The sequence below is a fragment of the Littorina saxatilis genome, linkage group LG16 (genome assembly GCF_037325665.1).
Source record: "Littorina saxatilis isolate snail1 linkage group LG16, US_GU_Lsax_2.0, whole genome shotgun sequence".
Classification (NCBI taxonomy): domain Eukaryota; kingdom Metazoa; phylum Mollusca; class Gastropoda; order Littorinimorpha; family Littorinidae; genus Littorina; species Littorina saxatilis.
The window spans coordinates 206,889-232,971 of NC_090260.1; the positions used below are offsets into that span (position 1 = coordinate 206,889).

At 45.5% G+C, this 26,083-nt stretch overlaps 1 protein-coding gene across 1 annotated transcript in view; it reads left to right on the forward strand.

Moving 5' to 3' along the window:
* The first annotated feature begins 20,263 nt into the window (after positions 1 to 20,263).
* LOC138951422 (transient receptor potential cation channel subfamily M member-like 2) overlaps positions 20,264 to 26,083 on the forward strand; it is an 88,914-nt gene continuing 83,094 nt past the window's right edge. Inside the window, exons 1-2 of the mRNA XM_070323029.1 lie at positions 20,264 to 20,278; positions 21,078 to 21,206. Of these exons, the coding sequence (XP_070179130.1) occupies positions 20,264 to 20,278; positions 21,078 to 21,206 (144 nt within the window). The remainder of the gene's footprint in view (positions 20,279 to 21,077; positions 21,207 to 26,083) is intronic.

Below are 26,083 nucleotides of genomic sequence, written 5' to 3' on the forward strand. Positions count from 1 at the left end.
GCGAAAAGACGCGAAAAGACACGAAAAGACGTAAAAAGACGTGAAAAGACGCAAAAAGACGTGAAAAGACGTGAAAAGACACGAAAAGACGCAAAAAGACGCGAAAAGACACGAAAAGACGTGAAAAGACGCAAAAAGACGCAAAAAGACGCGAAAAGACGTGAAAAGACACGAAAAGACGCGAAAAGACGTGACAAGACACGAAAAGACGCGAAAAGACGTGACAAGACACGAAAAGACGCGAAAAGACGCGAAAAGACACGAAAAGACACGAAAAGACGCGAAAAGACGCGAAAAGACACGAAAAGACGCGAAAAGACGCGAAAAGACACGAAAAGACACGAAAAGACGCGAAAAGACGCGAAAAGACGCGAAAAGACGCGAAAAGACACGAAAAGACGCGAAAAGACACGAAAAGACGCGAAAAGACGCGAAAAGACACGAAAAGACACGAAAAGACGCGAAAAGACGCGAAAAGACGCGAAAAGACGCGAAAAGACGTGAAAGGACGCGAAAAGACGTGAAAAGACGCGAAAAGACGTGAAAAGACGCGAAAAGACGCGAAAAGACGCGAAAAGACACGAAAAGACGTGAAAAGACGCGAAAAGACGCGAAAAGACACGAAAAGACACGAAGAGACGTGAAAAGACGTGACAAGACACGAAAAGACGTGAAAAGACGTGACAAGACGCGAAAAGACGCGAAAAGACGTGAAAAGACGTGACAAGACACGAAAAGACGTGAAAAGACGCGAAAAGACGCGAAAAGACACGAAAAGACGTGAAAAGACGCGAAAAGACGCGAAAAGACACGAAAAGACACGAAAAGACGCGAAAAGACGCGAAAAGACGCGAAAAGACACAAAAAGACACGAAAAGACGCGAAAAGACGCGAAAAGACACGAAAAAACACGAAAAGACACGAAAAGACGCAAAAAGACACGAAAAGACATGAAACGACGCGAAAAGACACGAAAAGACAGCAAATAGATACGAAAAGACACACAAATACACGAAAACACACCCTTGACCATTTCACCACTGACACTCACACTCCTTTGAGTGAAGGAAGTCCTTATCTGTTTGAAGTGGGCGGTCATTTGTGAGAAGCTCGCCAAAAACGGATCGCTTGGGCCCCAGGTGGTCGTAATGTAATGTGCCGCCAGCTTGACTGGGTATGTTGGGGGAATCGGCGTTTTGTCAAGTAGATGTTAATTCCTTTGTCGGATCAGATGGATCGAATACCAGCTCAGGTGGCGTGTGGTCAGTTGCGTAACTTTTATGAGTTACCCGGGGTAGCCGCTGATAACACGTTCGTGTGGGAATGTTTGATGCGCTCAGGTCAAAGCCTCATTTAAGAGATAGCGAATTCCGTTGCAAGCCCCTGGAGCAAATTTTTGATTAGTGCTTTTGCACGCCGTATAAACGGTTGCGTCGACTGAAAGCCACGGGATCGGTTGCATCGACTAAAAGCCGCGGGATCAGGACACGCGAGGTGAGTTTCTCCACAACATTACAAATCTCTTCTCTTAATTAGTAAATTATCATATAACTTTTGTTTAGGTATTGTAGCATCACATCATCGATTTTTTTAATTGATTGCATTTACGTGAGAATGTTGAACTGTGATTATGTACACTTGTTCAAGCGCATTTTTGTAAATTTTGACTTTCAACCTTCACCACGAAAGATCAAGCTTTCGGACAAAGCTACAGACAATTAAGATGTAATCAATGATTATTTATTGACCATTGGGTTAAATTTTAGTAGCTTATGTTACATGGTTACTTCATATTTTACGGATATGTAAAGACACCAAACCGTTTGACGGTTGCACACCATAGAAGAGCATGGTTGCACGTCGCGACAATATTTGATTGCCAGCGGTTGTGCACCATGGGGCATTGTCCTTCTAAATTTGCCAGTAATATCAAGTTATATTAGGTGAATGTCTCAGCACTTGTTTTGTTATGTTTTTATAGCCCCCCACCACCTTTAATGCCGATGTTTTGTGCTTTTTTACGATCCGATAATTCCAAATTTTGCTTCTCTGCAACCCCCAACCCCCACGGTAGCGGGCTACCACCCCCACCGATCCCGGCAGAGAGGGGCCGGATCCGCCCCTGGAGAGAGAGAGAGAGAGAGAGAGAAAGAGAGAGAGAGAGAGAGAGAGAGAGAGAGAGAGAGAGAGAGAGAGAGAGAGAGAGAAAGAGAGAGAGAGAGAGAGAGAGAGAGAGAGAGAGAGAGAGAGAGAGAGAGAGAGAGAGAGACGTAAGTCGTAAGACGTAAGACATTTTATGTGTGAGTTTAGATAGAGCGGACAGCGTCAGATAAACTCTATTTAAACGAGACAGATTAGCCGCGGGTGGAGGAGGAGGATGTTAGATACTTGAGGTAGGCCTAAAGAGATCAGTGTTTGCAGGTAGGGAAGAGAGGGTAGTAAAGCCGGATATCAACACTTAGGCCCGTAATTAGAAAGAGAGGGGAGAGGAGGACTTGTGCAAGTCAAGGAGAAGAGCCCAGCCGCAATGTCCATGTTGCCGGGGGGGCTTGCACGTGTGATGCATCAGCGGGGGTCTAATAAGAACGGGAGAGCAACACATTCTGGTCAGGGGGGCCCGGGTAGCTCAGGTGGTAGAGCACTGGACTTGTGATCGAAAGGTCGCTGGTTCGAATCCGGGCCGGGACGGACACGGGTCAACTTTATGTGCAGACCCAGAGACGGTATCCATCTCCCACCCCCGTGTCACCACAATGGCACGTTAAAGATCTTGGTCATTCTACCATAAGTGCAGAAGGCTGATACCACCTAAACACGCATACATCAAAAGCCGTGAGGGCGTAAAAACTCGAATCGTATAAACCAATTCATGTCCAATATAGGCAATTAAGACCTGACGGACAATAAGCCCCTTAAAATTGATTCTGGTCAGTCCTTACCAGCGCGGCTCAGCGGACATATGCCAACTATTTCTTACTACAATATGGACTTCGAATTTGGAGCGTGGTCGACAGATCTGCCTTTAACGGTGGTTAAAGTTCTACAGGATGAGGAGTTGAACACCCTCAATGTGCTGAGTAATGTGACTGCCCAGGATTTGGAAGGCCTAGGTCTCAAGCGTGGCCACTACGTAGCGCTGAGAGTAGCAGTGGCGGCTCTGCAGAAGCGAAGCGGGGGAGGGCCACTATCCCAGCGGGTGACTGAGGGAAAAAGCGTGGAGCCACTCCAGGGACTGTTAGGCGGCTTGTCACTGCAGCCAACAGGTGAGACCTCTTATCTTTCCATTCTGGATTTTGTGCCGGGATCGATGACGGCCGAGGAAGAGGTGACACTCGGGGGAGGTGTCATTCTAAAACTCAACCAGAGACCAAAACTTGACAAAGTCTCCCCTTGCCACTGGATTGTGGCAAACGCACGCATCATGGCGAAGTTGATTGCTGAGAAGCCCGGGTTTGACTCGACCGCCTATCTCCAGTACACAGAGATGATAGGCGAGCTGGGGGCCAGATACTTGTGGCAGTCGGTGCTTCTGTACGACGACGAGTACAGAAGGCGCCAGTCGTCCAGCGGATTCAAGTGGGGAACCCCCAACCCCCACCTGTCCACGGTGATCCTGCGGGACCGGCTCCAGCATGGCGTCCAAGACAACAATGGCGGCAAGGCTACGACGGCCAGCGGCGGTTCCCGGCGACCAGCGGGACCCAACGGGAAGGAAGTGTGCTTATTGTATACCAACAAAGGCGACTGTCCCTATGGGTCCCGCTGCAGATTCCTCCACGTCTGCGACACCTGCGGCATGGGCCACCCCGGCAAGGACCACAAAGTGACAGCTACCACCTCCCCAGCCTAGGACACAGCGCAGCGAATTGCCGACAAAACGGTAGGCCCCACCTTCCACAGCCCGTTCCCTCAGCTAGATTCCAATAAGTGCGAATTTCTCGGAAATAGTGATTCCATTAATGCTAAATCTCAAATGTGGCACAAGGTGCTAGAAGGCGATCACGACAAAACCTTTTTATTAGATGGCATAAGAAACGGTTTCCGTGTAACAGAAGAGAGTAGGGCAGGCGTACTAGACGTAGAGCAAACAAACCATAGGTCATCGAACGAACACCATAAAGCTGTGGAAAAAGAGCTATTAGATCAGATAGAAAAAGGTTATTACATTGTAGCTAGTAGAAAACCAACTGTGGTAAGCGCTATCGCTGCGATTCCCAAGGATGATGGCAGCATCAGGTTGATCCATGACGCTAGCAAACCCACAGGTAGGGCAATGAACGACTATTCTATACCTGAGTCAGCTAAATTTCAAACCGTATCTGACGCGTGCGCCCTAGCGAAGACAGGGTATTGGTGTGCAAAAGTAGACTTGCAGTCCGCCTATCGGTCAGTATGCATCAGTCCGGACGATTATTGTATGACTGGGCTGAAATGGCATTTCACAGGTGAAAAGAAACCTACTTATCTCTTTGGCAGCAATGTAGGGCCGTCACACTTCCATCGCCTGTCGCAAGCTATTCGCAGATGCATGGCACGGAAAGGCATACCAGGTGTGTTAGCGTATATTGATGATTTTCTTCTGGTAGCAGCTACCAGACAAGAGTGCAATGACATGTTACTGTCTTTAATTAGATTATTGAGGGAACTGGGTTTCAACATTAGCTGGAAGAAGGTGGTGGGGCCTACCCAGCGTATCACGTTTCTCGGTGTCGACATCGACACGCGAAACAACACCCTGTCACTTGGAAGTGACAAGTTGCAGCAACTGCGGCAGCGACTCCTCCAGATCCGAGGAAAGAAGCGCGCGACAAAAACTCAGCTACAAAGCATTGCGGGGTCCCTTGCATAAACAAAGTTCATTACAAGGGGAGGCTATTGGGGTGAGGGTGTACAAGTTAGTATACATAAGAAATTGCAAACATATTAAATGATTAGAAAACAACCTTATATACAAGCCTGAACACAATCATTATCTTGCCTTTTCGTGTGCATGTAGCACGTAATCATCTTAACAAGACCACCGAGGTGAAAATAAAACTGTAACAATAAAACAACGTTGACCCAAAAAATAAAAATAGCTATAATAATTATACACACTTAAGTAAAATCAAATAATGTACATGCATTAAACAGCCAATATTCTTTGTCATTTATGCTAAATTCAAGCACATGTATTGAAATTCAGATCAAAATCTAAAATCATGCACATTCCAGGCCCGGACCAGTACGTTTTTAGGGGGGGGGGGGGGGCTAAAATGTTGAAGCGGGGGTCCGGGGGCCGCAGAAGGCCCCTGGTGGGGTCGAAGGGGCGAAAGCTGAAGAAATTTTAACATTTATACATGAAAAATTATCCTATTCTTGCACAAAAAGTCATTTAAATAATGAAATAGCACCACCAGAAATTTAACATATTAATTTAGAATTGATGCATGAAGAAAAGATTAACATCAGCGAACATTTTTTTCTACTTTTATGCCAAAAAAACACATTCCAAAATCAAATTATACTGTATTTTGCCACTATAAGATGAACTTCGGCATGATGATTTGAAGATTTGTACAGGAAGTGAAAATTCCAAGGTCATGTTGTCGCGTCTTTTTACTGAATACTACTACAATCGTCTTTTTACCGAATACTACTACAATTATCCGGAAAAGAGAGGAAAAAAATAGAGACAGATGAGGCGGTAGCGGCTTTTTGCAATATTATTATTATTAATCTCTCTCTCTCTCTCTCTCTCTCTCTCTCTCTCTCTCTCTCTCTCTCTCTCTCTCTCTCTCTCTCTCTCTCTCTCTCTCTCTCTCTCTCTCTCTCTCTCTCTCTCTCTCTCTCTCTCTCTCTTTTTTTTTGGGGGGGGCTGGGGGGGGGGGGCTAAAGCCCCCCCCTCTCGTCCGGCCCTGCATTCGAAATAACCTTTGGCCAGTGGATCAGAACGATTTTACTTCAGGACTGTATCTCATTTGAATAGAAGTATCATTTCCAAGATATTTCACAACGTCTAGAAATAATTGGAAACAAATGTTCTCCATGGGAAATGTATTATCGCTCACCATGTTGTTCAACTTGACCCATGTTGACAGGTGTCCAAGTGACTTCATTCGTTTTGCAATAACAGGCGCTAGTTCCTTAAGACGTTTAACATCAGCAGCCGAAGCATCATTCACATCGATTGATTCATCACTGTCCGAATTGCTGGTTCGTCCGTTTTGTTCTCGTCCGCTTTGCATTCGCCAGTTTTGCATTCGTCGGCTTTGCATTCTATTGTGATAGTTTCATTCTTATGTCTAACAATGTGGTATCCCCTTGCTACTGTCTTTGGAATTACTTCGAAGTCTTTGGAACAATATCTGAATACCCCGGCTTTATCGTCAAGCCGAAGAATGCGAAGCTTCACATTTTCAGTGGGGTGTAATGATAAAGCATGATCGATGGCGGTGATGAATTCTTCACATTATTCGGAACAATACCAGCACATGAAGGGGGCTGATTCGCATTCATGGTTTATGCAGTGGACAGGTGATTTCAGGGGCCGTACTCCATCTGCCATAGAAAATTAGTACCATCCTAAAAAAAAGTGCGTGTCTCCATGAAACTATTGGGACTGTACACTATTCGGGTCAAACCACCTGTACAGTGGCCAGCAAAAGTATTGCACCACATAGAAAGAGAGGAAAGGTCCAACAATTTAGACACTTTTCAAACGGTCTTTTTAATACAATCAAGTATACTACACTCGTGAATTTTTAACATAGTAAAGACGACCGTCCCCTCTTTCTTGTGATACCAAATCTGTTATCAAATTAAGAGTTCTTACATATCTAATTAGGACCGTTAAAATGTGAGGTAATTTCCCGGTTCGTTCAAAGCAATTTTAGTCATTTCCGTTCTTCCCATTTGGTGCGATGCTTTTGCGGGCAACTGTACACCATTACATGGCATGATGTTTGTTGTACAATGTTCAGAAGCGATTTTGCAACCTTAAAGTAAACCTTTTAAACTTTCAATTACTTCCACGGCGCACAACCGATGACTACCGTGGCGCACAACCGGTCTGTACACGGATTTTCTTGCATATCCGTAAAGTATTTAGTAACTATGTAACATTAGCTAATAAAATTTAACCCAATGGTCCATAAATAATCATTGATTACATTTTAATTGTCTGTAGCTTTGTCCGAAAGCTTGATCTTTCGTGGTGAAGGTTGAAAGTCAAAATTTACAAAAATGCGCTTGAACAAGTGTACATAATCACAGTTCAACATTCCCACGTAAATGCAATCAATGAAAAAAAATGATGATGTGATGCTACAACACCTAAGTTCCAAGTGTAAACAAAAGTTATGTGATAATCTACTAATTAAGAGAAGAGATTTGTAATTTTGTGGAGAAACTCACCTCGCGTGTCCTGATTCCGCGGCTTTTAGTCGATGCAACCGATCCCGCGGCTTTCAGTCGACGCAACCGTTTATACGGCGTGTTTTGTGAACAAGAAACAATTAATTAGTGGCTCTATCCCATTTCCCCCCTTTCCCCGTCGCGATATAACCTTGAATGGTTGAAAACGACGTTAAACACCAAATATAGTGTGTAGTAATTCAATAATACAACACTACACCTGCAATCTGTAATGCCGTCACCGTGTGCAGAATACAACACTAAACCTGTAATCTGTAATGCCGTCACCGTGTGCAGAATACAACACTACACCTGCAATCTGTAATGCCGTCACCGTGTGCAGAATACAACACTACACCTGCAATCTGTGATGCCGTCACCGTGTGCAGAAAACAACACTACACCTGCAATCTGTGATGCCGTCATCATGAGCAGAATACAACACTACACCTGCAATCTGTGATGCCGTCACCATGCGCAGAATACAACACTACACCTGCAATCTGTGATGCCGTCACCGTGTGCAGAATACAACACTACACCTGCAATCTGTGATGCCGTCACCGTGTGCAGAATACAACACTACACCTGCAATCTGTAATGCCGTCACCGTGTGCAGAATACAACACTACACCTGCAATCTGTGATGCCGTCACCGTGTGCAGAATACAACACTACACCTGCAATCTGTGATGCCGTCACCGTGTGCAGAATACAACACTACACGTGCAATCTGTAATGCCGTCACCGTGTGCAGAATACAACACTACACCTGCAATCTGTAATGCCGTCACCGTGCACAGAATACAACACTACACCTGCAATCTGTAATGCCGTCACCGTGCACAGAATACAACACTACACGTGCAATCTGTAATGCCGTCACCGTGCACAGAATACAACACTACACCTGCAATCTGTAATGCCGTCACCGTGCACAGAATACAACACTACACCTGCAATCTGTAATGCCGTCACCGTGTGCAGAATACAACACTACACGTGCAATCTGTAATGCCGTCACCGTGCACAGAATACAACACTACACCTGCAATCTGTGATGACGTCACCGTGCGCAGAATACAACACTACACGTGCAATATGTAATGCCGTCACCGTGCACAGAATACAACACTACACGTGCAATATGTAATGCCGTCACCGTGCGCAGAATACAACACTTCACCTGCAATCTGTAATGCCGTCACCGTGCGCAGAATACAACACTACACCTGCAATCTGTAATGCCGTCACCGTGTGCAGAATACAATAATACACCTGCAATATGTGATGCCGTCACCGTGCGCAGAATACAACACTACACCTGCAATCTGTCATGCCGTCACCGTGTGCAGAATACAACACTACACGTGCAATCTGTAATGCCGTCACCGTGTGCAGAATACAATAATACACCTGCAATCTGTGATGCCGTCACCGTGTGCAGATTACAACACTACACGTGCAATCTGTAATGCCGTCATCGTGCGCAGAATACAACACTACACCTGCAATCTGTGATGCCGTCACCGTGTGCAGAATACAGCACTGCACCTGCAATCTGTGATGCCGTCACCGTGTGCAGAATACAACACTACACGTGCAATCTGTGATGCCGTCACCGTGTGCAGAATACAACACTACACCTGCAATCTGTAATGCCGTCACCGTGTGCAGAATACAACACTACACCTGCAATCTGTGATGCCGTCACCGTGTGCAGAATACAACACTACACCTGCAATATGTAATGCCGTCACCGTGTGCAGAATACAACACTACACCTGCAATCTGTGATGCCGTCACCGTGCGCAGAATACAACACTACACCTGCAATCTGTAATGCCGTCACCGTGTGCAGAATACAACACTACACCTGCAATCTGTAATGCCGTCACCGTGCGCAGAATACAACACTACACCTGCAATCTGTAATGCCGTCACCGTGCGCAGAATACAACACTACACCTGCAATCTGTAATGCCGTCACTTGGCGCAGAATACAACACTACACCTGCAATCTGTGATGCCGTCACCGTGCGCAGAATACAACACTACACCTGCAATCTGTAATGCCGTCACCGTGTGCAGAATACAACACTACACCTGCAATCTGTAATGCCGTCACCGTGTGCAGAATACAACACTACACCTGCAATCTGTAATGCCGTCACCGTGCACAGAATACAACACTAAACCTGTAATCTGTAATGCCGTCACCGTGTGCAGAATACAACACTACACGTGCAATCTGTAATGCCGTCACCGTGCGCAGAATACAACACTACACCTGCAATCTGTAATGCCGTCACCGTGCGCAGAATACAACACTACACCTGCAATCTGTAATGCCGTCACCGTGTGCAGAATACAACACTACACGTGCAATCTGTAATGCCGTCACCGTGCGCAGAATACAACACTACACCTGCAATCTGTAATGCTGTCACCGTGCGCAGAATACAACACTACACGTGCAATATGTAATGCCGTCACCGTGCACAGAATACAACACTACACCTGCAATATGTAATGCCGTCACCGTGCACAGAATACAACACTACACCTGCAATATGTAATGCCGTCACCGTGCACAGAATACAACACTACACCTGCAATCTGTAATGCCGTCACCGTGCACAGAATACAACACTACACCTGCAATCTGTAATGCTGTCACCGTGCGCAGAATACAACACTACACCTGCAATCTGTGATGCCGTCATCGTGCGCAGAATAAAACACTACACCTGCAATCTGTAATGCCGTCACCGTGTGCAGAAAACAACACTACACCTGCAATCTGTAATGCCGTCATCATGAGCAGAATACAACACTACACCTGCAATCTGTAATGCCGTCACCGTGTGCAGAATACAACACTACACGTGCAATCTGTAATGCCGTCACCGTGCGCAGAATACAACACTACACCTGCAATCTGTAATGCCGTCACCGTGTGCAGAATACAACACTACACGTGCAATCTGTGATGCCGTCACCGTGCGCAGAATACAATAATACACCTGCAATCTGTGATGCCGTCACCGTGTGCAGAATAAAACACTACACCTGCAATCTGTAATGCCGTCATCGTGCGCAGAATACAACAATACACCTGCAATCTGTGAAGCCGTCACCGTGCGCAGAATACAATAATACACCTGCAATCTGTGATGCCGTCACCGTGTGCAGAATACAACACTACACCTGCAATCTGTAATGCCGTCACCGTGCGCAGAATACAACACTACACGTGCAATCTGTAATGCCGTCACCGTGTGCAGAATACAACACTACACCTGCAATCTGTAATGCCGTCACCGTGAGCAGAATACAACACTACATCTGCAATCTGTAATGCCGTCACCGTGTGCAGAATACAACACTACACGTGCAATCTGTGATGCCGTCATAGTGTGCAGAATACAACACTACACGTGCAATCTATAATGCCGTCATAGTGTGCAGAATACAACACAACACGTGCAATCTGTGATGCCGTCACCGTGTGCAGAATACAACACTACACGTGCAATCTGTAATGCCGTCACCGTGTGCAGAATACAACACTACACCTGCAATCTGTAATGCCGTCACCGTGCGCAGAAAACAACACTACACGTGCAATCTGTAATGCTGTCACCGTGTGCAGAATACAACACTACACCTGCAATCTGTGATGCCGTCACCGTGCGCATAATTCTATAATACACGTGCAATCTGTAATGCCGTCACCGTGCACAGAATACAACACTACACGTGCAATCTGTAATGCCGTCACCGTGTGCAGAATACAACACTACACCTGCAATCTGTAATGCCGTCACCGTGTGCAGAATACAACACTACACCTGCAATCTGTGATGCCGTCATCGTGCGCAGAATAAAACACTACACCTGCAATCTGTAATGCCGTCACCGTGCACAGAATACAACACTACACCTGCAATCTGTAATGCCGTCACTGTGCGCAGAATACAATAATACACCTGCAATCTGTAATGCCGTCACCGTGCGCAGAATACAACACTACACCTGCAATCTGTAATGCCGTCACCGTGCGCAGAATACAACACTACACCTGCAATCTGTAATGCCGTCACCGTGTGCAGAATACAACACTACACCTGCAATCTGTAATGCCGTCATCATGAGCAGAATACAACACTACACCTGCAATCTGTGATGCTATCACCGTGCGCAGAATACAACACTACACCTGCAATCTGTAATGCTGTCACCGTGCACAGAATACAACACTACACCTGCAATCTGTAATGCTGTCACCGTGTGCAGAATACAACACTACACGTGCAATCTGTAATGCCATCACCGTGTGCAGAATACAACACTACACCTGCAATCTGTAATGCCGTCACCGTGTGCAGAATACAACACTACACCTGCAATCTGTAATGCCGTCACCGTGCGCAGAATACAACACTACACCTGCAATCTGTAATGCCGTCACCGTGCGCAGAATACAACACTACACCTGCAATATGTAATGCCGTCACCGTGCGCAGAATACAACACTACACGTGCAATCTGTAATGCCGTCACCGTGCACAGAATACAACACTACACCTGCAATCTGTAATGCCGTCACCGTGTGCAGAATACAACACTACACCTGCAATCTGTAATGCCGTCACCGTGCGCATAATTCAATAATACACGTGCAATCTGTAAAGCCGTCACCATTCGCAGAATACAACACTACACGTGCAATATGTGATGCTGTCACCATGCGTAGAATCCAACACTACACCTGCAATCTGTAATGCCGTCACCGTGCGCAGAATACAACACTACACGTGCAATATGTAATGCTGTCACCATGCGTAGAATACAACACTACACCTGCAATCTGTAATGCCGTCACCGTGCGCAGAATACAACACTACACGTGCAATATGTAATGCTGTCACCATGCGAAGAATACAACACTACACCTGCAATCTGTAATGCCGTCACCGTGCGCAGAATACAACACTACACCTGCAATCTGTAATGCCGTCACTGTGCGCATAATTCAACACTTCACCTGCAATCTGTAATGCCGTCACCGTGTGCAGAAAACAACACTACACCTGCAATCTGTGATGCCGTCATCATGAGCAGAATACAACACTACACCTGCAATCTGTGATGCCGTCACCGTGTGCAGAAAACAACACTACACCTGCAATCTGTAATGCCGTCACCGTGTGCAGAATACAACACTACACCTGCAATCTGTAATGCCGTCACCGTGTGCAGAATACAACACTACAAGTGCAATCTGTAATGCCGTCACCGTGCGCAGAATACAACACTACACCTGCAATCTATAATGCCGTCACCGTGTGCAAAATACAACACTACACGTGCAATCTGTGATGCCGTCACCGTGTGCAGAATACAATAATACATCTGCAATCTGTGATGCCGTCACCGTGAGCAGAATACAACACTACACGTGCAATCTGTAATGCCGTGACCGTGCGCAGAATACAACACTACACATGCAATCTGTAATGCCGTCACCGTGTGCAGAATACAACACTACACCTGCAATCTGTAATGCCGTCACCGTGTGCAGAATACAACACTTCACCTGCAATCTGTAATGCCGTCACCGTTCGCAGAATACAACACTACACGTGCAATCTGTAATGCCGTCACCGTGTGCAGAATACAACACTACACCTGCAATCTGTGATGCCGTCACCGTGTGCAGAAAACAACACTACACCTGCAATCTGTGATGCCGTCATCATGAGCAGAATACAACACTACACCTGCAATCTGTGATGCCGTCACCGTGTGCATAATACAACACTACACCTGCAATATGTAATGCCGTCACCGTGTGCAGAATACAACACTACACCTGCAATCTGTAATGCCGTCACCGTGTGCAGAATACAACACTACACCTGCAATCTGTAATGCCGTCACCGTGCGCATAATTCAATAATACACGTACAATCTGTAATGCCGTCACCGTGCGCAGAATACAACACTACACGTGCAATCTGTAATGCCGTCACCGTGTGCAGAATACAACACTACACCTGCAATCTGTAATGCCGTCACCGTGTGCAGAATACAACACTACACCTGCAATCTGTAATGCCGTCACCGTGCGCAGAATACAACACTACACGTGCAATCTGTAATGCCGTCACCGTGCGCAGAATACAACACTACACCTGCAATCTGTAATGCCGTCACCGTGCACAGAATACAACACTACACCTGCAATATGTAATGCCGTCACCGTGTGCAGAATACAACACTACACCTGCAATATGTAATGCCGTCACCGTGCACAGAATACAACACTACACGTGCAATCTGTAATGCCGTCACCGTGCGCAGAATACAACACTACACCTGCAATCTGTAATGCCGTCACCGTGCACAGAATACAACACTTCACCTGCAATCTGTAATGCCGTCACCGTGCGCAGAATACAACACTACACGTGCAATCTGTAATGCCGTCACCGTGCGCAGAATACAACACTACACCTGCAATCTGTAATGCCGTCACCGTGCACAGAATACAACACTACACCTGCAATATGTAATGCCGTCACCGTGCGCAGAATACAACACTACACCTGCAATATGTAATGCCATCACCGTGCGCAGAATACAACACTACACGTGCAATCTGTAATGCCGTCACCGTGCACAGAATACAACACTACACCTGCAATCTGTAATGCCATCACCGTGCGCAGAATACAACACTACACCTGCAATCTGTAATGCCGTCACCGTGCACAGAATACAACACTACACCTGCAATATGTAATGCCGTCACCGTGTGCAGAATACAACACTACACCTGCAATATGTAATGCCGTCACCGTGCACAGAATACAACACTACACGTGCAATCTGTAATGCCGTCACCGTGCACAGAATACAACACTACACCTGCAATCTGTAATGCCGTCACCGTGTGCAGAATACAACACTACACGTGCAATCTGTAATGCCGTCACCGTGTGCAGAATACAACACTACACCTGCAATCTGTAATGCCGTCACCGTGCGCAGAATACAACACTACACCTGCAATCTGTAATGCCGTCACCGTGCGCAGAATACAACACTACACCTGCAATCTGTAATGCCATCACCGTGCACAGAATACAACACTACACGTGCAATCTGTAATGCCGTCACCGTGCGCAGAATACAACACTACACCTGCAATCTGTAATGCCGTCACCGTGCACAGAATACAACACTACACGTGCAATCTGTGATGCTGTCACCGTGTGCAGAATACAACACTACACCTGCAATCTGTAATGCCGTCACTGTGCGCAGAATACAACACTACACGTGCAATATGTAATGCCATCACCGTGTGCAGAATACAACACTACACCTGCAATCTGTAATGCCGTCACCGTGTGCAGAATACAACACTACACGTGCAATCTGTAATGCCGTCACCGTGCACAGAATACAACACTACACCTGCAATATGTAATGCCGTCACCGTGTGCAGAATACAACACTACACCTGCAATCTGTAATGCCGTCATCGTGTGCAGAATACAACACAACACGTGCAATCTGTAATGCCGTCACCGTGTGCAGAATACAACACTACACGTGCAATCTGTAATGCCGTCACCGTGCACAGAATACAACACTACACGTGCAATATGTAATGCCGTCACCGTGCACAGAATACAACACTACACGTGCAATATGTAATGCCATCACCGTGCACAGAATACAACACTACACCTGCAATATGTAATGCCATCACCGTGCGCAGAATACAACACTACACGTGCAATCTGTAATGCCGTCACCGTGCGCAGAAAACAACACTACACGTGCAATCTGTAATGCCGTCACCGTGTGCAGAATACAACACTACACCTGCAATCTGTAATGCCGTCACCGTGTGCAGAATACAACACTACACGTGCAATCTGTAATGCCGTCACCGTGCACAGAATACAACACTACACGTGCAATCTGTAATGCCGTCACCGTGCACAGAATACAACACTACACGTGCAATATGTAATGCCGTCACCGTGCACAGAATACAGCACTACACCTGCAATCTGTGATGACGTCACCGTGCGCAGAATACAACACTACACGTGCAATCTGTAATGCCGTCACCGTGCGCAGAATACAACACTACACCTGCAATCTGTAATGCCGTCACCGTGCGCAGAATACAACACTACACCTGCAATCTGTGATGCCGTCACCGTGCGCAGAGTACATTAATACACGTGCAATCTGTAATGCTGTCACCGTGCGCAGAATAAAACACTACATGTTGTCACGATTTTTGACATGGTTCGAGAAAGAGTCACTTTTTCGGGTTCCTTTGTCAAATTGCGACAGAAAGCGCCTGTTTTCTGTCAACGGCTGGATGTTTTTGCTAACCATGCATAACCGAGAACGGGAATTTCGTGATACAGGGGTTCCACGTGCGTGATTTTGCTTGCTTGGCGAAATCAACTATAACTGAACCGTTTACAGTACACGTGGAGTCACGTGAGGGTTTCAAGGTGGTCTGGTAAAGACATGAAACGGGACACTTGACAATCAGCGGCAAGAGAGGAGGGTCGGTGTCTTCGTCCTTAGAGTTTGATGGTCTTCATCACGTTCGATATTTCACTGTTATCTACGTGCCGTTCTGCTAGCACAGGAGGGCTCTAATGGAATTTCAACGAGATACCACCTTTTCGCTGTTACATGTTTGCTGAGGACGAGTCGTCAGGTATTCTTCACTGAGCGGGGGAGGATTTTCACCGCATAAGGATTTCAGTGCAAGAGGGAGGATGGCGATATTTCCGTTGACGAGCGGAAGCCATTCATAAGGAAGCATATTTCCTTGAGAGAACTACTGACATTGGGCTGTTGAGCCTTCTTCTGCTACAACGGAACGTTTCTGCTGCCTATCTGCGGGATGCTGTCATCTGCGGGACGCAACAACAAGATCGTCCGCGGAGTGATGTAACCAGCTAACCGGCTAACCGGCTAACCAGCTAACCAGCGACTGGGTGTGGCGCCTGATGTCTCCACTGTTCCCTGCTTCGTCGCCACGCCAACCAGCACTTCTTTCGACGGAGCAGTTGTGGAGACTATGAACTAATTACGGGCCGCCCACTCAGTGGCAAAAAGCTAAGTTGCACCATGTCTTATGCACCCTTATTACCACCTAGTCATCTGTGATATTCATGATTATACTCGAGTGGTGACAGCGTGGGGTGTGTGACACCTGCATAAATTAGCACTCTGAAGAGCAGGACTTCTCGTTTCAGAAACAGTTTCTTTCCTGAGGCAGTCCTTGCGGCCTCAATGGTGGATCGTTCTTAGATCTGTTAGATCTGTGATATGTGTCAGTTCAAGTTTTGTAATGGATCGAGTATCCTTAAATGAAATATCTTAATAGATGTAAGGGTTGTGTCCTTTGAATAACTGTGTTAGCATGTACTCGGATTTATTATATTGATGACTATATTTTTAGATATGATTTTTAGGGAATTCATTTATCTTTATCCATGCAACCTGTGATTACTCCTGTCAAATTGGTGCTAAAAGAACAACCAGTCCGTTTTGAACTGTCTGGTTGGTATACACACGTAATAGGCCCAGTGAAATTGAACACTTTATCTGTACATAGTTATTATGATATATGCGTGTGGAAGGAGTGTGAAGTTTTATGCATACACCATAACAAAATCCTGTGCTTTGCATTTGGTAAATAAACTGTTTGACTTGACTTTTAGGCAGATCAGATATATTTCCTAGCTATACACGGGATCAGCGTGTTACTATAATTGTTTATACTTTAACTGGCATTTTTGTCAGTGACCTCATGGTATTTTACGTTTTGAACGTAAAAGAACATTTTTTGGAGTGAAGTCTCGAGGGAGGTGGCGAGTTATTACATAAACAGGCGTCTGAAACTTATACTTTTGTTGTTTCTCTTTAATTGTATGACTGCGAGAGTGGATCGTGGTGGGGTTAGTTAGCTAGAAGTAACTAACCGTTCATAATCACCTTATTGTGATATATTGAAACGTGACACACGTGCAATATGTAATGCCGTCACCGTGCGCAGAATACAACACTACACGTGCAATCTGCAGTAGCATGGCCTTCATAAACAGTATTCAAAGTAAGAATCAATTGCATATAATGATACGTCAGTGCTGTACGTATAGGTTACAACACGAGTGTTTTTTTATATGGCTTGTATTTCAGTCAAGACCCAGCGGATGAATATCATCGGGAGGCACGAGCCTCTGGCGAGTGGATCTCGATTGATATTCCCGCTGGGTCTTGACTGAAATACAAGCCATATAAAAAATTACGAGTGTTGTAATCTGTATATCTCATTCTACCATCAAACACAAAGTGTAGACTACTAGCAGCACTGTTGCGATCTGTGGAGTGTAAAACAGTGGTGCCAGCGAGACTTGGCCGTTTTGCAACCTCAAACTAAGCTAAGCTGAAAAAATAAAACGAATGAGTGCATCGATAAGTACGCGGTAACACTACTTTCAGACCATTTAAAAGCTTTAAGTAAAGGTTCATAAGTTGCAAGAAAGTAATGAAGTCGTATAGAAATCAATTTAGTTGAAGCGCACAATTCTTTTGTTTTGCGTTTCAGGTCGGCGGAACGGGCGAAACCGGTTTGGCACCCATTTGGCTAACTCGATTCAGAATCGATTCCACGTTGTTTTTCTCGAATGTATTATTATACAATTAGGCTTATTGACAGAGAAGCAAATTTTAGGGAACAAATATGTAGGTTTAGATTTAACCATTTGCTCCCTATTTGAAATGTATCTACGTGATTGTTTTGCGTGTGTGTTTGCATGGATGAACCTAAACTGGTATGGGTGTGAGGAAAACAGGACCAAAGTGGTGAAGTCGCGAATTGCTGACACCAAGTCTGTCACCGCCGATTGATTGCATTTTGAAGGAATATGACTGGATTACGGAAAAATACACACATGTTAAGTTCTTGGATACCTTCATAGCTAATGTGGACTTACTGCAGAGCCAGGAAAAAAGAGTAGACTTGCTCGCAAAATACGTGAAACCAGATAAACAGTCGTCTGCTACGATGCAAGGGAGGGTACTCGTTTGTTTTGTTTTTTTGGTTTGCAGCCATTGGCATTGTGCATTTTGTTTTGGTTTTCATGGCAGTGTTTCGTACAGTATGTAACAGAGTATGTTCTTGTAAACCGGTCTGCAGTAGACAGGGACACGGAGAAAACGTTCGAAACAGTATTGAGGGAGCACATTTTCTTTCTGTTGTGTTGCATATTCTTTTTTGGATTATTCCTATGGTAGCGATGCTTGTCGACACACAGATAGCAAACAGAGAATGAATAGGTTCGATCGTTTGCTAGCATCTGTGTATCTTGTAAGTTGAATGTTCGTTTTTTTCGACCTGCATTGCTTTCATAATGAAAGAAACGTTTGTTTATTGCATCCCATACATCAGATCAGTTCCGAGATTCATTTTTGCGTGCAACTGACATGGTTTTCTGAGCCGTGCGATACGATTTTGGAACTTCATACAAATGTGTCACATTGTTCGGCGCGAGGTCAAAGGTCGGGAGGAAAGTAGTTCTTTGCCCAAATCGGAATCTGCACTATCATATATTTTTTGGAGTCCATGATGTATTTATTGAGCTATAAAAATACAACATATATACCCATACTGAAGTAACAGAGACAAAGAAGCAGCTCATGGTATATCTATAAATACAAATAGGTTACACACTCTGTGTCCTTAATTGCTTGCTTATTTTCCCGCTATGCTGAACTCTTCCGAGAGGTAGTTATTGTAAGCCTGTCATCAACTCTGTCATGCTGCCGTTCCAAAGTAAAACACTAAAACGAAGCTGGTTACTGACACAGTTAGCAGCGAGCTATTCTCCAGCGCAGTGGAAGGGATGCGGTGCTATCACTTTTCAGGAATCAGCTTGCATGGTGGATGGAAAGATAACGCTGGGCGCTTTTCTGTCAGGCAGGCTGTGCTGACATTAATAATTACCCTGAGGGGTTTGGCACCATCCTGACAGTCATTAAAGAGGATAGAACAAACTGCCGTGGATGGGGTTTCCGTAATTTTGTCAGCATTACCACTAAATATAATGCCGGACCTGTCAGTTCGTGTTTATGGCCAACTTCAAAATATCGTCCTCCACTTGGGGTGTCACCAGTAGGAAGCAAAATACATCAGAATCCCTGGAAAAATGTTAGCATTAACATGAATGTTCAAGTCCTGATACATCGGTCTTTTTCATGGAATAAACTGTGTGTGAAACTAACCTGGATTCCCTGTCGAGCAATAAGCCAAAATAGATCATAGAACGAAAATGTCAGCACATTTCACGGGAACATCGCAGTTAAAAAAGGTTTTAATGTAAATATAACAGCACGAACAAAATTACATTCTCTGCAGTTGTTGGTTTTATTCGATCACTGGACCAAACAAAACATAATCATCAATCAAAAACTATTAATCGAACCTTCAGTTCGTGTGCCTGTGAATTTCGAACACGTTTTTGGAGCCCTAGTGTCTCATGCGGTCATTGTCACACTGAGAATAGGGAAGACGAAATACAGTTATATAATTATTTCAATGTGTTAGTAGAGAAAACTGCCTACTTTCATTTCACACCAAAAATCATCGCTGCGCTGTTAATTGTACAGTTACAACATGTGAAATACTAATTTGTAGACAACCTGTATAAATATTCAAAGGCAAAAGATAGTACATACTTTGTGTCAAAGGCATAATATCAATTGATATGGATTCTTGCTTTGAACACTGATCGCGGAGGAATTGTTACTAAAGATGTCTTTGTCATATGTTGGTTTGTGCAGTGCTGTTGTTTTGTCAGTTATTCTCCTCTTTATCTGTTCTATCGTCTTTCTTCTTCTTTTGTGTGTGTGTACTTTTGTGTGTTTGTGCCTGAAGAAGACCCTTAGGTCGAAACGTCGCTGTTATTCGTTCCGTGTTCGTCATTTTAACGTGAGTACATTGCTTTTTGGTCTCTTTATTGTTCCCTCTCACGTGCAGTCGCCATTGTTTAATTACTAAAGATTGCGTGTGAATGTTGCAATTTGTGGGTCCATACACTGGACCATGAAAGTGAAGGCACAACACTAATTTTGACGTTTTTTCATTGAAGTAAATTGTCTCACTGATAGCTGGTTTGTTGTTTTCGATCATTAGGAGTTTTTGGAGTCTGGAGTGTATAACAGTCTGAGGGTCACTATAATTCAGTTCTGGTTGGTCAACATTATTTCCATAATGCAAAAACATCGTTTAACATGAAACATACTCTGCTACCACCAGTTTGACCCAGCCAGGCACTGCTACCACCAGTTCATGTCGGGGTGACAAAGGGGCCGACTGCAAGCAGGCAATGCAGATAATAGCTTGCTATTTTGCAAGGCCAAAGTCTTGCTACTTGATATCTTTGGTAAGCACTGGCGGCACTGTTGCCTTTCTTCTTGTGTCTTGGAGTGGGGAGGGGGAGGGGGGTGGAATGTCTATCACATACATCATCTTAAATACTGCATGTAGCAGAACAGTGTAGGGAAAACAGATGTGACTGAAGTCATTGTGTATACAGGTGTGTCTCAAGTTGTTGTTGTCGTTACAGGTGTGGCAGATAACGTTCTTGGCGCTGTACAGCTACGTGTTGCTGTTTGACTTGAGAGACACTCCTTCACCTGCCTTCATCGCCCTGATGGTGTGTGTGGCCGACACAGCCTGTGAGGAGATCAGACAGGTAGGTCTTACAGGTCAGACAGGTAGGTCTTACAGGTCAGACAGGTAGGTCAGACAGGTCAGACAGGTAGGTCTTACAGGTCAGACAGGGAGGACTTACAGGGCAGACAGGTAGGTCAGACAGGTCAGACAGGTATGTCTTACAGGTCAGACAGGTAGGTCTTACAGGTCAGACAGGGAGGACTTACAGGGCAGACAGGTAGGTCAGACAGGTCAGACAGGTAGGTCTTACAGGTCAGACAGGGAGGACTTACAGGGCAGACAGGTAGGTCTTACAGATCAGACAGGTAGGTCTTACAGATCAGACAGGTAGGTCTTACAGATCAGACAGGTAGGTCTTACAGATCAGACAGGTAGGTCTTACAGATCAGACAGGTAGGTCTTACAGGTCAGACAGGTAGGTCTTACAGATCAGACAGGTAGGTCTTACAGGTCAGACAGGTAGGTCTTACAGATCAGACAGGTAGGTCTTACAGATCAGACAGGTAGGTCTTACAGGTCAGACAGGTAGGTCTTACAGGTCAGACAGGTAGGTCTTACAGATCAGACAGGTAGGTCTTACAGATCAGACAGGTAGGTCTTACAGGTCAGACAGGTAGGTCTTACAGGTCAGACAGGTAGGTCTTACAGATCAGACAGGTAGGTCTTACAGATCAGACAGGTAGGTCTTACAGGTCAGACAGGTAGGTCTTACAGATCAGACAGGTAGGTCTTACAGGTCAGACAGGTAGGTCTTACAGATCAGACAGGTAGGTCTTACAGGTCAGACAGGTAGGTCTTACAGATCAGACAGGTAGGTCTTACAGGTCAGACAGGTAGGTCAGACAGGTCAGACAGGTAGGTCTTACAGGTCAGACAGGGAGGACTTACAGGGCAGACAGGTAGGTCAGACAGGTCAGACAGGTAGGACTTACAGGTCAGACAGGTAGGTCAGACAGGTCAGACAGGTAGGTCTTACAGGTCAGACAGGGAGGACTTACAGGTCAGACAGGGAGGACTTACAGGTCAGACAGGTAGGTCTTACAGATCAGACAGGTAGGTCTTACAGGTCAGACAGGTAGGTCTTACAGGTCAGACAGGTAGGTCTTACAGATCAGACAGGTAGGTCTTACAGATCAGACAGGTAGGTCTTACAGGTCAGACAGGTAGGTCTTACAGATCAGACAGGTAGGTCTTACAGATCAGACAGGTAGGTCTTACAGGTCAGACAGGTAGGTCTTACAGATCAGACAGGTAGGTCTTACAGATCAGACAGGTAGGTCTTACAGATCAGACAGGTAGGTCTTACAGGTCAGACAGGTAGGTCTTACAGATCAGACAGGTAGGTCTTACAGATCAGACAGGTAGGTCTTACAGATCAGACAGGTAGGTCTTACAGGTCAGACAGGTAGGTCTTACAGGTCAGACAGGTAGGTCTTACAGATCAGACAGGTAGGTCTTACAGATCAGACAGGTAGGTCTTACAGGTCAGACAGGTAGGTCTTACAGATCAGACAGGTAGGTCAGACAGGTCAGACAGGTAGGTCTTACAGGTCAGACAGGTAGGTCTTACAGGTCAGACAGGTAGGTCAGACAGGTCAGACAGGTAGGACATACAGGTCAGACAGGTAGGTCAGACAGGTCAGACAGGTAGAACTTACAGGTCAGACAGGGAGGACTTACAGGGCAGACAGGTAGGTCTTACAGGTCAGACAGGTAGGTCTTACAGGTCAGACAGGTAGGTCTTACAGTCCGGCGGCTTCGCTAGACAATCAACGTTATCTCGTGTGGAAGAAAACGTCTGTACCACGACCAAGTCTGAATAGCAGGTAATAGCTGTAGGTAATTAGTAAATGTGTCGAGGGAGTTAAAGGACTGTTTATTTTGTTGTCAAGACTCAGTACACTTGGCATCAATCAGAAAGAAGTAGTTCGAGGCCTGTTCTTTGTGTTGTTGTACAGACTCAGTAAACTTGGCATCAATTAGAAAGAAGGAGTTTGAGACCTGTTATTTGTGCTGTTGTACAGTCTCAGTTAACTTGGCATCAATCAGAAAGAAGGAGTTAGATGCCTGTTCTTTGTGTTGTTGTACAGACTCGGTGAACTTGGCATCAATCAGAAATAAGGAGTTAGAGGCTTGTTCTTTGGTTTAAACATAAGTTTATTTTAACAAAGGTTACAATCATGACATGTATACAAAGTTCACAGAAACAGCAACAAGCTATACTGTTCAAAAAAAGAAACGCATAGCTTGTAATATTTGGTTAATTTAGTTATATGGCTACAAGGATATCCACCAAACTGCAGAAAATGTTTATCTGGTCGTCGAACTTTCGTCCATTGCCACAAGTGAGCTCTGCACGTGACGCATGCGTTATCAGTGGCTACAATGTCAAAATTGCTCATTTGGCATGACCACTCGTCATGCTTCAGTGTAATCTCGTGAAACTCGGGGAATATTGAGCTCTCACCATGTCTTCCAAAACCCATAAAAGCGGATTGTTCGCCACAAAGAAATCAGACGACAATTCAGCGACGAAAGATGGCCCGATTGAGCAGAGAAGACCGCCAAATTGCATTGGGTCGTTTACAAGCAGGCCAAAGTCAAAGTGCAATCGCCAGGCACTTCCACGTGTCCCAGAGCACCATCAGTAGACTGTGGGTCAGGTTTCAAGCCACTGGCTCCGTTGCTGACTTGCCACGAGCGGGAAGACCAAGGGCGACAACTGCTGCTCACGACCGCTTCATACGGCTCCGCTACCTCCGGAATCGTTTCCTGTCGGCCTCATCTTCTGTCCAGGCTCTCCCCGGGCCACACCGATTATCGGACCAGACCGTGCGGAACCGCCTGCATGAAGCTGGTTTGAGAGCTCGCAGACCTCACAGAGGAGCTGTCCTCACCCGCCGCCATCGCCAGAACCGAGTGCAGTGGGGCAACCAGCACCTTCGCTGGACCGTCCGGAATCACTGGAGACACGTGTGGTTCAGCGACGAGTCCTACTTCCTGCTCCAGCGACATGATGGTCGGAGGAGGGTCTACCGGAGAGTAAACGAACGTTACGCGCCCAACTGTGTGGATGAGGCACCCGTTCATGGTGGTGGAGGCGTCATGGTGTGGGGGGCGATCAATACCGCTGGAAGGAGCACCCTGGTGCACGTCCAAGGGCGCATAACTGCCCAGCGATACGTGGAGGAAATTCTGCGCCCACACGCCCTTCCTCTTCTGGCTGACCAGGATGCCATATTCCAGCAGGACAACGCTCGCCCGCACACAGCACGACTCACCACCCAGTTCCTCACCGACCACCATGTCCAGGTGCTTCCCTGGCCATCCATGTCGCCAGACATGAACCCGATAGAACACCTCTGGGATAAATTGGACAGACGTGTGCGCAGGCGAGAAGAAGCGCCGGCAAATTACCGCGATCTATTGCAGGCACTTCAGGAGGAGTGGGACACCATCCCACAGCAAGATATCCGGCATCTGATCCAGTCCATGCCCAGAAGGTGCCGGGCAGTTGTTGCTGCTCAAGGCAGTCACACCCCCTACTGACTTGACAGCCTCGGCACCCAATCGTATTGATTGACTGATTGATTTGAAGATGCAAATGAACTGTGTGTGCATTCAACTGTGTCCATACCAAATTTCAAACAAATAATCTAAATATTGGATTTTCTGTTAATTTTTTTCGAAAAATAAAACAAATTTGGCAAGTAGCAACTATGCGTTTCTTTTTTTGAACAGTATAGAAGCTTATAGTGGTGTTCCTGCATCACAGTACAACGTAAGGCAGTAACGGCTGAAAAATGTGTCTCAATAAACCAAATCTATTAATAACGTAATGAACGTTGCATAATGATGATAAAGAAAGACAGTAAAGGAAGGAAGGAGGGAAAGAAGATGAATAAAAGAAGAGGGATGGGTAGGAGATGTGCAGAAGTTAAAGTTGTTGTCCGGCTTGTAGGGTATTTATTCTGATTTACCCAAAGCGGCCTCAACGTTTAATGAACGAGTGTACGGTGGAACAAAAATTTCTGTTCAAATCTGAGGAATACTGTCTGTCTCCGTTTAAAAGGTGGGGGAGGTGAATTATGTGATTGGGGAGGGTACAGTTTAAATGAAAAGCAAGCAAACATGAAAAGAAAATTGAATGAAAATTGTACATCAAAACAAAAATCAGTTTTAGAATACATATATAATATTTATGGTGTTAGCGAGTAAGAGATAGGGAGGGGGAGAGGGAGGGAGGGAGGGGGAGAGAGAGAGAGAAAGAGAGAGAGAGAGAGAGAAAGAGAGAGAGAGAGAGAGAAAGAGAGAGAGAGAGAGAGAGAGAGAGAGAGAGAGAGAGAGAGAGAGAGAGAGAGAGAGAGAGAGAGAGAGAGAGAGAGAGAGAGAGAGAGAGAGAGAGAGAGAGAGAGAGAGAGAGAGAGAGAGAGAGAGAGAGACGAGTAGACGTATTGATGTTGTTTTCACTTTACATGTTTATCTGTTCGAAACGGCCGGACTGTCCAATAAATTCCTGCACTGTTAAAAAGATTTTTTTGTTAATTTTTGTTTGCAAGGAGGGGTTTCCATGAAGTAGAATATCTGTGTGTATGAGGTTGTTGGTTAGTTTGTTGATTGTGTTGTTTCTTGCAGCTAAGTGTAAACGGCATTCTAGTAAGAAGTGTGTTGCAGTTTCTGTTCCATCACCACAGTCGCATACGCTATTTTCCGCAAGGTGTCGCTCAACTAAGTCTTTCTTTAGATCGCTGATATTAAGTCTCATTTTTGTGTGGATTATTTGTGTTTGTCGACTGCCACTGTAGAAGTAAACGGGAATTTGTGTGTCGTCTTTTGTTAAGTAATGTTTAAATTCCCCGAGAGAGTCGGTTAACTGTATTTGTTCAGGTAGTTGGT